General features: G+C 38.9%; 1 protein-coding gene across 2 annotated transcripts in view; it reads right to left on the reverse strand.

The window, feature by feature from the left end:
* The window catches only part of LOC144533015 (inositol-trisphosphate 3-kinase B-like), a 28,543-nt gene extending 20,774 nt beyond the window's left edge, over window positions 1–7,769 (reverse strand). The window contains exons 1-4 of one of the 2 annotated variants that reach the window (XM_078274042.1): window positions 7,280–7,769; window positions 2,365–2,563; window positions 1,595–1,757; window positions 204–488 (exon numbers count right to left, since the gene is read on the reverse strand). In XM_078274042.1, coding sequence (XP_078130168.1) covers window positions 204–488; window positions 1,595–1,757; window positions 2,365–2,411 — 495 coding nt within the window. In that variant the 5' untranslated portion in view covers window positions 2,412–2,563; window positions 7,280–7,769. Of the gene's footprint in view, window positions 1–203; window positions 489–1,594; window positions 1,761–2,364; window positions 2,564–7,279 lie in introns of both variants that reach the window. The other variant, XM_078274041.1, reaches the window with a different exon arrangement.
* Window positions 7,770–14,262: the final 6,493 nt, after the last annotated feature.

Raw genomic sequence — 14,262 nt, forward strand, 5'->3', positions numbered from 1 at the left:
ACTGTAGCATTTCGGAATTACCGGAGAAGGGTGAGAGTAGTTCTTACTGCCATTGTTCTGACTTGCCCAGCCAATTTAAAATGAAGCAGTAAATTCTTCAGAGCTTGAATACATTGCTCTATATTGCTTAAGTATTGCATTCCTAGATAAAGACAGAGAGGGATAGATGTAGTGGTTAAGCAGAGAAGCACATGTGAAATCACCTCAACGTTCTGCAGCTCTCTGTGTATCTGCAGCAGCTGTGCCTGACGTCTCCTTTCCTCTCGCCTCTCTCCTCCTCCCGTCTCTCCTACCCTCTCCTCCTGCCCTTCTCCTTCCCCTCTCTCCTCAGCGCTGGGCGAGCTCAGTCGTCGAACCCGCTGGCCCACATTGACTCCTAGGAGCTCCGGGCTTCGCGGGGAGGGGGAGCGAGCACGAGGGGTGGGGCTGGGGGAAAGCGAGGATGAAGGAGGGAAGACAAAGGTTGGACCCAGGGTTCGGGGGCTCGTCTAGGAGCAAACACACAACACGGGATTAAGGGGGCTCCAAAAACGACTCATTAATATCAATTGATGTTAATATTCTGGTTGAGAGACAATGGTCTGCAGTTATTTGGCAACATCTTGCAAAAACTACCAACACAACCAAAAGCAGTTACTTATTTTTCTTACAGCATTACGCTAAATACTAAAACACAGTGAAACAGTGGCACAAGTAGACAAGAGTTGTATTGTCAGTGATACAACAATATATATCTAAAGTTTGATAACATCATCCACCATAAGCTACTGGTCATACCAGACCAAGTAAGGCTGTAGCAGCAAAACCTCTGAGTGTACTGAGTTGACCAATGGTGCATTTTAGTTCGATGTTGTTTTAAGCCCCCAACGTCTCCTTCCAGGCCGCCTGTTCGGCTTAAAACACCGATAAACTGCATTTTATTGCTTATGAGTTCAACTTGTCATTTGTAAGCGAAGATATGTACTATTTTGTCTTTCACAGTGATATAGTCTTGCTTTAAAGGGCACTATCCTCATGTAACTGTGTTGCCTTTTAATTCACACTAAGATGGATCTTTTTGTTTATATTCTCCAGTCAATCACTTTTTTTAATTTACCCTTTATTTAACCAAAAAGGTCCCATTGAGATACAATATCTCTTCTGCCAAAGGGTCCTGGTCAAGATGGGCAGCAAAAAAGAAGTTTCATATACATTAAGTACATACAGGGACAGATAGGATCCCAAAAAAAGCATACCAAAACACAACAACAGACACAAAACATACAGGTATCAGAGGCAAAGGAAATCATGGCAAATAATGGCACCTGTTGAAAGCAATAACTTTGTTCTGTAAGAACAGGTTCAGTATGCCTGGCAGCTCATTCCAAGCTTGCGGGGCGTGAAAGGAAAAGGCAGATTGGGATGATTGGGACCATCAGGAGAATTTTCTCTGAAGATTTAGTGTTATAGCTGCTGGAGCAATATGTCAGTAAAGTGCAGTAATTTACCCAGTAAAAAAACTGTGAACTTTTGACATGGAAATCAATAATGAAAAAACACATAAATAGTGTTTTCAGATTTAGCTCTCTCAGGTTGGATGTGGCAGTTGAGATACCTTAGGGCTGGTTGGGCTGTAGATACCTCCACCCGGCGTTCCCCCGCCCAGTAACTGACAGTAGGTGCTCCGATCTGGAACTGGCAGCACAGGTCGACCGACCGGACTGGTTCTAGTTCGAGAGGTGGTACTAGAGGAGCCTGCTTGGGTGTGAAACTGATTACTGCTGTGGAGAGGAGAGGAAAAGAGAGGGTTGGTTGGTTTGTGTGTAGCTACAGTAGACTATAACTATTGAATTATACAGTAAATGTTGCCTTTTGGTGCTTCTTCACAGAAAAAATATACCCAGAAATGTCATACTGTAGTAGGTTATAGCTTGAAAACTTAAATAATGTTGGTATCACATAATGTAACAAGTCTCATGTCTAAGCATCTGGACAGAAAAGTAATTGCATTGGTAACCTGTAATCTGACAACTGATCATAACATCATACATTCATAGTGTGAAGCTCCAAAAGCTTAGATTACAGATGAAAAGAAATAGAGAAATTGCTTGTTGAATAGAGGGATATTTTATGCATAGAATATTTTCCTGTAAATCATTACAATCTTGCAGAATGGCTTTATCAATTGTTTCACAATGTATTATAAATAAAAAGTAATATTACCAGTCCAGTCAAACAGGTTATCAACTGCAACGAACCATACAACCAACATGTTTAAGTATGAATTTCCTCTAAAACTCTCCAAAAAAAGCAACGTAGTCTTAAACAATAAACGCCATAAATGTAGCATATGCTGTAAAAGAAAAAAGAAAAAAAAGCACTGACCTGTTCATGACTCCAAGGCCATTCAGGTTCAGGGCAGAGGCTGCCATCCCCGTGGCCAGACCAGGGGCTTTGAATGCTGGGTACACATCTGACAATCTCCCCTGAAGCTGCAGGGAGGCCTGGAGAACAGCTTTCAGTGTTTCCTCTGCATTCAGTCAGCAGCGGCACCTCCACACTACGAGGAAATCTGCACCCGCCACTGAAAAAATAAAAAATAAAGCCAGGAAAGTTAATTTTACTGTGTCCAGTCTTTCTAATTATTTAAAAAAAAAACAACCAAAGGGTAAGTTTCAAAATCAGAAACATTCTTTTAGAAGAAAAATCTAAAGAGCCCTTTTTCAAAAAGGACAGACACTGGAAATGAAATGTTCCATTCCTGGAAAGCCATCCCTAACTGCGTCATGGACAAAGAAGATTATTCATGTAGTCCTGTTGTTAACTCGGAATAAATGATATCATTGTTCCTGCTGGGATTAAAACTAAATAAAAGAGAGAACGTGAAAGGGGAAACTGAAAGGGGATCAGATAATATTGGAAGAAAATTAGTATGGGACATCACTGGAAATAATTTGCCTTTTCTCCTGTTAATGTTTGATAGAAATTGAGATTTATATAATGCTTATTTGAATCAAACAGCTGTTTTATTACAATGTTAGTACAATCCTCCTCTCGAAAGTATGCAACTAGTAAATCAACACCAGAATGTCTTTAAAAAACCCTCTTAGAGTTTCATATATTTAACTGTATAAACCTTTCCGTGCTCTTGTTTCATAGCTGTACCCAACTCGTCTTTGTTCTAAAAGGAGCAGCAACACGATGGCCAAAGTTCAGCTTGACCAAACTGTGACAATAATTTGCTCCATGCAGCACCACACTGTATGTTTGAAATTTGCTTCTTTAAGGTAACATTCTTTCAGGGAGAAAATGAGGGAGGCACATGGAAAAAGGCAAAAAGATGGAGATATAGAGAAACATGCCGAAAGGGAAAATAAGAAAGGGCAGGAGGTAGAGAGAGAGAGAGGCACACAGAGAGAGAAATACAGATAAAAAGTGCCAGCAAAATTAAACACAGATGGTAAAAGAAAGCTAGAGAGTAAGGAAAACACACAGAAAAGGCAAAAGTTCAGCTGTGGAATCTCCCCGACGCTGATAAAGACGTGTAGAGACACCCAGAGTCACTGAATTAGCACCGAAAAAGACAGCGTGTTCACTATAGCATGGTTTTGGTCTTGTATTCAGATTTATCAAGATTGTTTAAAGAAATTGTAAGTAATTATCATGTCACAGGAGACTAATGCTGTGTTGGGTTTGTTACGTTTTCTGTTGAAAATTAGGTTGTCCCGTGCTTGTAATGATACAGAATCTTAGGATCATTTAATTAAAAAAAGAGTTAAGTTTGATTTTCAGAATAAATCAAGTACTGTGCTTTCTTTTTTTTAGCTGTGCAACAGTGCAGGGGTCTTGTACTCTTGGTAAGAAACAACCTTGAGGAACCAAAAGCCGTCTTTTTAGCTCCTGAATCAGGATCGGTCGGAAGGTAAACTACTCTACAATCTTCTATTTGCAGAGTAAATTAGATGGACACACTTGGGCTCCACTCACAATACAGCACAACACAGTTGTCAATCATCATTTCAGTGCTTTATGTGGTTCAGTTTACACTCTAAACAGAGCAGCCGGTTGTAGTATCATGTCCTGCTAAAAACAGGTAGTGACAACTCAAATAAGCTACGCAAAGAACCGTCACTGTCAACTGGTATTTGATGCACAGTGGTCAAACTACACAACACTTGCAATTTCCCAATGGCACATTTGCAAATTTCAAATGCCAAGTCATCATTTTCTCAGGAATTGATGAGAATTTAAAATACATATCGGATCATTTTTTTCTTTCATACTTCAGTACACTGGCAGTGAAATGGGATACGTGTGTTGAAGAGAAACACATTGTATATTTTTTGCCACACCATGTAAACACTTCTGTCTTGCAGAACAAACTCAAGCGCCAACATCTAGTAAACAAATGCTTTTCAGTCCAGTTCTGTGGCTCATTCAAGTATACCAGCATTCTTGTCATGTGCTGAGCTGCCAAAAATGCCTTGGGATGTGTTTTGATTCCAGAAAAGTTAAGACATCAGGTCATGAACTACAGGGTAAACATGGGATTTCCTTGTTGGGGAGTGACGCAGTTAGAGAGAGGCAGGAAACAATCTTAATGGCTGGTCTCTAAAGTAGTTTACTAACCACCAGTGCAGCTTTTTTCACACTGTATAATCACTTCTATCTGTTTATTGGACACTAACTTCCCCTAAGTTTCAGTGAAAGCAACACGATTCAGGCCTAGAGTAGATTAAGAGAAAGAGTGAGGAAAGGAGACAGTGCAAGACAGGGACAAAGAGAGAGAGAGAGACAGAAAGAAGAGCGAGGAGGGAAGGAGAGGTGTTTATAGGCTATTTTGGTTTAGTTGTCTATTCTGAGTCTTTCATGCAGAAGTAGCGGATTTACTTTCAGTGAAACGGCTCAGTTGCTGTAATGAAGCAGCACTGGGCATCAAGAACCATTTTCACACTGCATGTTGCACATGGTTTGCTGAATCCCAAAGACTTTTCATTCTTCTTTGCACTAAAGGACAGTTCTGGCTCAGCTTCTTTGAATTCTGTGCTTGCCAAAAGGTCAGATTCCCCCACTGGGATCAACTAGGTTTCATTCGTTATTAAAGTATAGAAAGGTATAAAAAAAAAAAGAAGGGATTTTTAAAGTCTGTGTTGATTCAGTTCTTGGTCAATCCATCATTTAAAGTTGCTTCATAAGACAAAATGCCTTCACCGTAGAGGACATCCACTGCACCCTAGCCAGCTTAAATACAAATGCAGTACATATCTTGGGAGAAAACTTTCAGCAGAAAGTATGCTGGAGTACCCATCACTATGTTAACATTCCAAACATTTTAAGATATCATATTAGTACCAATTAACAACAGCCGTGAAGCAGGATAGTGAAGCAAACCACGGCTCTGACCATGGCTTTGTACTGTGCTGATATGCCATAATGATCATAAAAAAATACAGCCAGTAGCACTCTAAAATTTAAACAACAAATACTGGTTGCGATGAGTCTGATATAATCGCACATGTAAACTACCTCCCGAGTGCTGTCTGTGTTTCAGCGCGGCCTAATGTCAGATTGAGTGGGACTGCATGAGTATTCAAATTGTCCACTTGCCTACACAAGTGGGCAATAAACCCACGTACAGAATGCTAAAAGCAACTCAGCTGAGAAAAAGTTTTAAAGATGCTGATGCTGATTGTTCCTTGAAATTGAAAAGCAGATGGCAGGCAGGATAGGGCAATATGGCAGCATAATACAATGAGATGATATACACAGATATTTTGTATATATATATATATATATATATATAGACACAATGTTACACATCAATGAGCAGGACTAATTTGGATTTTTTTTATATGATTTTTGCATTAATGTTGGGTATTTAACTCAAGATTGGCCACAAACACACATTGATATCTGTTAATTTAATGTGTTAATCCACATTGCCCCTGTGGGATTTCTAGATAATTGACTATACCACAATCAATAGTGCGATCTTTAATTATACCACAATAGACCTTCTCCTAGCAGATGGAATACTCAAAGCAGAGAACACCACTTAAAGCTCAATGGTTCCCAGAAGGAGAAAAAGCCTCAGGAGGACATTGAGGGGGAATAAACAAAAGTAGGAATAACTAGAGCATAAACCATTTGGTCGATTAATCAATTAGTCGATTGACAAAAAAATGTATCAGCCACTATTTTGATAATTGATTAATCGTTAAAGTAATTTTATTTAAGCACCAAATTGACAGTTCCATCTTCTCCAATATGAGCATTTGCTGTTTTTCTCTGATATGAATGTTAACTGAATATCTTTGGGTTTTGGAGCAAATAAACTGACATTTGGAAAACTGTGATGACCATTATTCATTATTATCAGACATTTTATAGGCCGAACAATAAATCCATTCATGGAGAAAAGAACTGGCAGACTGATCAATAATGAAAATAGTCATTAGCTACAGAGTTAACCTCTCAGTCTAATGATCTAATGCTAATATAATGCAACGCTGGGTTCCTATTGCTGGTCCCATTTTGCATCTGGTTGCAAGCTAATAAAATCATGAATTAAGCCCCAGGTCTGACAAATATGTTGTCTGCTCCAGCTGTTTTTTTATTTTTTTTTTTTTTTTTTATGAATAAACAGTGATGTACAAAAAAAACATAGAGGTAGTTGTTTAGCTGAAGAGCAACTTTGTACAAAACATGGAAAAACCTGAGTTTCAGTTATTTGGTTGTCAATATTTAAATTTCAGTTCTTTAGCGTAAATAACTTTTGTAACATACAGTTGTTGAAAGCTAAACATACATGGGTTTGGTAAGATATTTGAAATGATCTGGCACTGATAAAATGATTCAATTCTTGATTCAGATGGCATAAAATCATGTCCAATAACCTTATCTTTTTTATTACTATATACAGTTTTATATATAGGCTAGTGCTGTATTACATTGGAAAGCAAATGTAATTTAAAAATGAGTTCATCTGTCATCACAAAACATATATTAAGAGGTAAATCCATAAGACTCAAGAAGAAGACATATACTTTTGAAGTAGGACACCCGTTTAATTAAAAATGAGATACAGGATCAAATTATTTTAACACTACTCAAAATTGTTTGGTTTCCACATTTCCCCACCACTGAACGGATAACTAGGCCTATAATCCTGACAACTTTCACGGTTACCTCTGCATCTACAATAGAGGTGGGTGTATTCAAGTGTAATAAACCTTCTCCAACAACAATAATCTCCGCAGATGGAGGTCCTGACATGACAGCAGGCTCTGTGTTATCTTACCTCAGCGCTGCCCCGTCCTCTCCAAGGCTTCTCCCGGACACTTGTATTGGTCTGAGTAATATTACAGCCAGATACCAACAAGCCGAGGATGACTCTTCTCTGTCTCTGTGTCTGACACTTGGAACACAAAACATACAAAGATACGGCTCCTTGTGCACCAAAACAACTTATCATCTGCTCCTCTTGTGTTGTGTTTTTGGTTTCTTCCATAAACGAACTTGTTCGACGCTGCCGCCGGTCCTTTCTCGCTTCTTCGCCTTTTCACCAAAAAAAATCCTCCTCCACAGTAAAAGAAGTATATTTCAAAATGTCTTTGTCTCTATGGTTTATTTCAGGAAAACTTTAAAGCATTTCGTACCGACCAGTGAAATCCTCTCACAGTTTGCTCTCAGGATACATAGTTTTCTTGGGAGGTTTCTGTTGTCATACGTGCTGCTGCTCGACACCTCTGTGCTCGTAGTAAAGCGCTGTTTGTCTGCGAGTTTGAAGCCGGAAGCGACTAGACAGTGTGTGTGTGTGTGTGTGTGTGTGTGTGTGTCTCTCTCTCTCTCTCTCTCTCTCTCTCTCTCTCTCTCTCTCTCTCTCTCTCTCTGTTTGAAACGATGAAAAGTTTGAAGTTGCAAGTCTGTACACGCACGTGCAGTACAGGGAAGCCCTCAGATGTAATGTATCCAAGCGCGTGAGGAACTTAATCAGAAGGGCCAGCACTCAAAAAAGTGAAAATACTACTTTAACTTCCCATTAACAGTGACAGAGATTCTCCAGACTTGCATATGTAGGCTACTTTTCAGGTATATAAGTACATTACACATTAATATATCAACTTCACTAATTAGGGTAGGCTATACTTATCTAGTGATATGACAGGATTCTGCATATTGAGTAGGCCTAGACTACATCTACTTTTGGTATTCTAGGCATATTTTGATGCTAATACTAATGTAATATTACCAATAAAATAATGTCGCCTTGTAAGGACTTGTAACAGAGTATTTTTATACTGTAGTATTGCTACTTTGCTTACTTGAGTAACAGATCCGAGTAGGCTATACTTCTACCAATCATGCTTCCCCATTGTAAAAAACAAACAAACTTCATTACAAGTAGAAGTAGCTAAATTTACTTTTGTATGTAATGCAGGCTAAGTATCAAAAAGTAGGCCTACTCATTATGCAGAAAGGTCGCCTTCAGAGTGTTGTATTAGTATCTAGCCTATTATGTTATTGGAGTATTAATACCGATGCATTAACATGTAAACCCATTTTAATGTTGTAGCAAGTTGTGGAAAAGCTAGTACAAGTACAGTAGTTGAGTAAATGTATTTTTATCACAGTTCTTATCTTGCAGTTCTTATCACAACTGCAAGAATGTATAAAAAGACGACACCTGATCCACACATTATCACTCTTTATACACTATACAGCATGCACTAAAAGCTACTAGACTATACAACTACACAAGTATAATAAAGGCTCAGGTTCACATGGGGCATGTCGTTTGTGATTAAAAGAGCCTTTAGAGCTGAGAAAAGCGTTACGAAGCTGTCAATCAAGGACAGTCTGTACAACCCACACAGTCTTGAGAAAGGTCCAATCAGGCACCATAAGTGAAAACACCTGTATGGGTGAATTATGGGTTGTCATGAGGTCCTGTTTCGCTGAGGGGCCATGCGTCAAAATCCTGTTTCAATACCTTTAATATCCCAATTGATGTTATTATTACATTATGCATATTAAATAAATGAATGTGTTTAGTCATCAACTGCTCACTTTCAAACCATAACATTTAAGCAAAAAAGGGAACACTTTTAATAGCACAAGTACAATTCAGTTGTTTTATCATAAAACCTCTAAATAACAATACGTTTCCCCTAAAAGATACTAAAGCAGGCAAAAGTCGTTACAACTGAGGTACCTGTGTGTGTTTTTGTTCACGTGTCCACGAATGAATATCTGTACTCAAGAGTACGGCTGGGAATTGTTTGGGAAGGCCACATAAAGGGACTTTGGCCTCTAAGAGGTCCTGGTACACCATCGGATAACTCAGGAGGGTGCGTTATGACTTTGCCCAGGCTGTTTTTATCAGGGGTGGAGAAATGTTGACCACAGGTGTGGATGCAGTCCTCTGATTCAAGGAACACTTTAAGGATAGACACACCTCTTCAATAGTGTGTGCTGTAGATATGTGAAATAGTGATTGGTATAGTGGTACCCAATTTTTTTAAAGGATGACAAGTAGGCCTAAGTATCTTTATTGGGAAATCACACTGCAATCTCCTCGGGGAACTACAGTAGATATAAAAACCCCAGAATCAAGATTCAATCCTGGTTGTGGAAGTTGCCATGGATACTGGAGGATGAAATTCTTTCCAGTGTCATAGGAAACACTCACATCAAGTTTGTCTGAGACATGCGGGGGCAGAGTCTGGACAACCGTTTGCTGGAAGAATCTATAGAGCTCCTCCTCAACATCTAAGATGATTTAGAATAAAACGGATAAAAAGCTGAAGTAAAGTACAACTGGAAATACCATCCAGCTGAAATAAACAGCATTGCACAACCTTCATATTTGACAGAACAAATATATGTACATGTTGAGGCGTTGGGAATAATATTTTTTACTTCTCACAATGTGATGTATGACATGGAAGAGTAGTGATGTAAGTCAGCCAAAGACGTGTCAACCCCTTATAAAGTAATCATTTTGATTTCACATTAATGTTCTTAACATTTAATTCCATCCCATTTTAAGTCAGTAACATGGACATTCCTACGACATTTGTCGGGGTTTCCTACAAGCATAATCAGTTACAGTATTTAGCTGGGCTGAGACATGTTTCCTCTCAGCTCTCTTGGTATGAAATACACAAAATTCCTCACATTTTTCTGGGAAGGCTTCAGTAAGACTGTGTGACTTTGTGTAGAGTGCGAAAGAATAAAAAAAACAAAAAAAACAAGGCCACATCCAGTGGTCTACCACTTGAGGAAAACAAGGCTCTTCTCACAGACAAATTAATTCAAATCTTTATTTTTTTTTTTTTTTAAAAGATAATCTAGTATATTTTTTACACTCATCACACTTGGTCCAAATACAGTGACACTGAAGCTGTCTCTCCCCCCCCCCCCCTTTTGTTGTCATTAATTCTGAAGATGAGACCCTAGTAATGTAAAGAGGAGCTGCTGTCCCCTAGTGGTCTCTCAGTATTATAGGCTGTCAGTGAGGCTGCTCTTCTTTACCACTGCACAGGGCTTTTGGAAAATTGAGTTAAAAAGTCATGTGAGGAAACAGAAATTTAAGTGTGGTAAATCATTAAGTTTTCCAGTTAAAGATCAACATTATATACCACAATACCATATAAAATATATAGTAGTATGAGTAGGCATGAAATATTATATGCACATTAATGGATCGATAATCATAATCCAATCTATAATACGCATACTGCATAACAATTTATATTTATAATTTTTGGTACTTTAAGAAAAGTATGCTGCTAATACTTTTGTGCTTTTATACAAGTACAATTTTGAATACATGACTTTACTTGTAATACAGAGTATTTCGACACTGTGGCACTGAGTTCTGAGCACTTCTTCCACCACTGCCTGTCTGTTATAGGGCATTCAGTACCAGGATACAATCTGTACAGCAAGTACGGCTCACAAAGTTACTCCTTTCCTTTTGAGTTAGTGCTTAGTTTATTTGCAATGTGTATTATGGTTCGGATTAAGATGCTCACATGCAGTTTATTTAACGTGGAACATTGTGAGAGGCAGTTCATAGTATATGGGTGTGAGGTGCTAGGCAGTTGCCATACTCACACATGTAATTATGCAAAACAAACTTCGGAGTATCTTTCTGTTTAAGCTTTCTTAAGGCAAGACACACCTATCGCTGTTTACTCATCATACAAACACACACACACCCACACACACACACACACACACACACACACACACACACACATACAGAGTTAAAACCTTTGATTAAATTTATACTATTGTAGCACAGGCAAAATGACATATGCAGTATGTAAGAACAAGTTTTTAGTGTAAACTAAAATTTGAATACCCTGTCCTGATAAGGTAGAGGTGCCACCCATGGGTGCACCCTGCAAAAAGCTCTCTCTCTCTATATTTATTGCCTACTCTTCTCTCAGTGTACCGTATTCTTTATCTTTCTGTCCATCAGGTTGTTGTTTCACTTTACTACATTCCATCTCTCTCTTCCTTAGCTGACACCTGATCGGCAGTTTAGAGTTACAACAAACACAAAGACATGCAAGAGGAAGCGAGCGAGGGAGGAAGGGAGCTGGTGGTTAGAGAGAGAGAGAGAGAGAGAGAGAGAGAGAGAGAGTATTTGTTCAGTGTCTTGGTATTTGTGTGACACACACATGAAGATAGGGCAAGTGAGATAAGTGGAGTCCTACAAGGAAATGCTCAGTCCAGTCAAGCAGCTTGTTCCAGCTGATTATCAATTGGTTTTCAGGTAACATACAGTTTGATGTGTGTGTTGTACTAGTTAACACTGAGTGCAGGTTTTCAGGGTGGATGTTTGTGCATGTGTCTTTGTATCCAAGCATACTGAAGTATGATATTTCTATAATTGAGTTCAGAAAATAGCGCAGACATTGGCTGTATCCATAAGATTATAGAAAATACCACTTAGTTTGCAGTTTTGATGTTTATTGACAGTAAAATGTCAGAAAAATTAGCAAAGAGTATCTCCTTCACTGTTGACCACATATGGTGGTTTTTGCATTACGATAAGGTATGTGGTAAGAGTTTTGGTTTATTTGTGTTAAACATGATTAACAGGATATGTTTCCTCCAGCATTGCGGTGTCTGAAGGAATATAATAGATAACAATATGTATGTGGTATTTGCTGCTACATGTTGTGGTATGGATGGGTATTATTTGCCCAGAGTAAAAAGAAGCTTTTGGAAATCACTTTGACACACCTTCACAATAGTAATAGTAAGATAAAAATATATATTTTTTACTTGATAAATTGATTCAAAATTCAAAAATAGGCTTCATTCAAGTGAACTGGCTAATGGGTTGGGAGGATGTGGTAGCGTTCAGCTGAGTTCTTATGGAGCACGTGGAATGTTCTGGTAGCGTGTTCACTTATACTAGAGTGATGTTATTACTGTTTAGCTGATGGGACAGAGAAGCTTTAATGATGAGGAAAATACCTGCGTTAAACACTGCGTAAAAGCTAAAAACGGGAGACAGTGAATGAAAAAACATCATCATTTTGGGATCCTAACTGTAGAGCACTGTAGCCTTAAAATCTTTGAACATTACACAACAATCTCTAAGATCTCACATCATAAAGCTCAGACTGATAATGAAGTACTATTTATATTCCAATCAGGAATAACTTAAATATAATCTCCGAAAGAGTGCTACATGTAAACATATTGAACTTTAAATGAAATAACTCACTTTTGTCGCTACAATCAACATAAAATATAAAAACAAATTAAGCATGCATTCAATTACTATGTACCCGGTGAATGGATAGTTTCTTAAACCAGGGTGCAGGGTTGAATAATTTTGCTGTTCTCAGGTCAAGATAGTAGAATGACTGAGCAAAATGTCACTGCTCCATCAGCACACAGACTTGGCAGGACTATAGTTGGTCCAGTGGGCAATGTTTTGCTGTCCAGATGGCTGTGTCAGGGTAATTCCCGCTCAGAAGGGCTCGCCACTAATCCTCCAGAGAATCTGCACTGGCTTCTGGCATGCCTGCACGAGAAACCGCACAGCTAGCCTACTGTAGCTCCTTGGCTAGGACACTGTGTTTCTGATAGCCAAATCTGTTATGCTTATCGACACTAGCACGATCTGTTGATTTACAGCCAGGACACTGCAAGTCGATCAGTTCCACACTGTGAGGCTAAGCGTTCAGCATAAGGCAAAGAGGTAACTGTTGTGTGTTCTGAGAGACTTAGCACAGGAGAGAGAGAGAGAGAGAGAGAGAGAGAGAGAGAGAGAGAGAGAGAGAGAGAGAGACAGAGAGAGACAGAGAGATAGATAGAGACCTTAGGTAAAAGATAAGGTCAGGCTGATTAGGTGTAGAGTCAAGACTTAATCTCAGTGTGGGAACTATTTCTGCAATATGGGACCTTTGACAAGCAGGTACACCTTTCTGACTTTCTTGACTTTTTTTTTATTCCATTAGAGCTCTGGAACAACATGCAGGAGTAGCTCTATATTTCTGTCACTAGTGTCTTTATTGTAACCTTATCAGTGCTCTAAATGTCATATCTTGTGAACGGATGGTAAAATAAAAAGCAGGAGAACCCAGAAAACCATAAGAAACACATTGATTCTATTGTTATATTCTCTATGATATATTGGGATTTAAGTCTTCTATATTCTCTCAGGTTTTGCTTTAGAAAAGGGTTTCACATTTTTCATTGTGATATTACCCTCTAGGCACCCTGTGATCCAAACTGAGACTGATAAAGGTCAAACTGTTCTGTGTGCGTCCTCCTCAGTAAATTGCAATTCAATTTACGGACTGGTGAGGCCAAAGGGTGAATGACTTCAGGGACAGAACAGAGGGAGGAGACCTTTATTCACTCAGCTCTTTATTATTTGTGTGACTAAATGTTCCAATGTGGGTGTGTTTCCTGTCACTCTCCTAACATGTGGATGCTAATAGAATTAGACTGATAGCAGACTGTTTGCTGTCAAACCAGAGAGGAGATCTGCTGCGTGTTGTCTTTTTTCCTCATGACTGGTCTGGATGCTCAGAGTCACGGGTGGACAGGAATCGGCTGTGTCACTTTTTTTCTCTTCATAATGTAGGGATTGTGTAACTGTAACAAAACAGCCAGTGCAACCTTTTGTATCTGTGTAATGTTATTGCATGAAATGCACCTAAATCTGAGGAATGCAACTGTAGCAGATGCAGCTCAGAAAATAAACATGTAGATGTGCCTGGAGTTTAAAGAAATGTCTGATTTTCT

This window comes from Sander vitreus, chromosome 18 (genome assembly GCF_031162955.1).
Source record: "Sander vitreus isolate 19-12246 chromosome 18, sanVit1, whole genome shotgun sequence".
Lineage (NCBI taxonomy): Eukaryota > Metazoa > Chordata > Actinopteri > Perciformes > Percidae > Sander > Sander vitreus.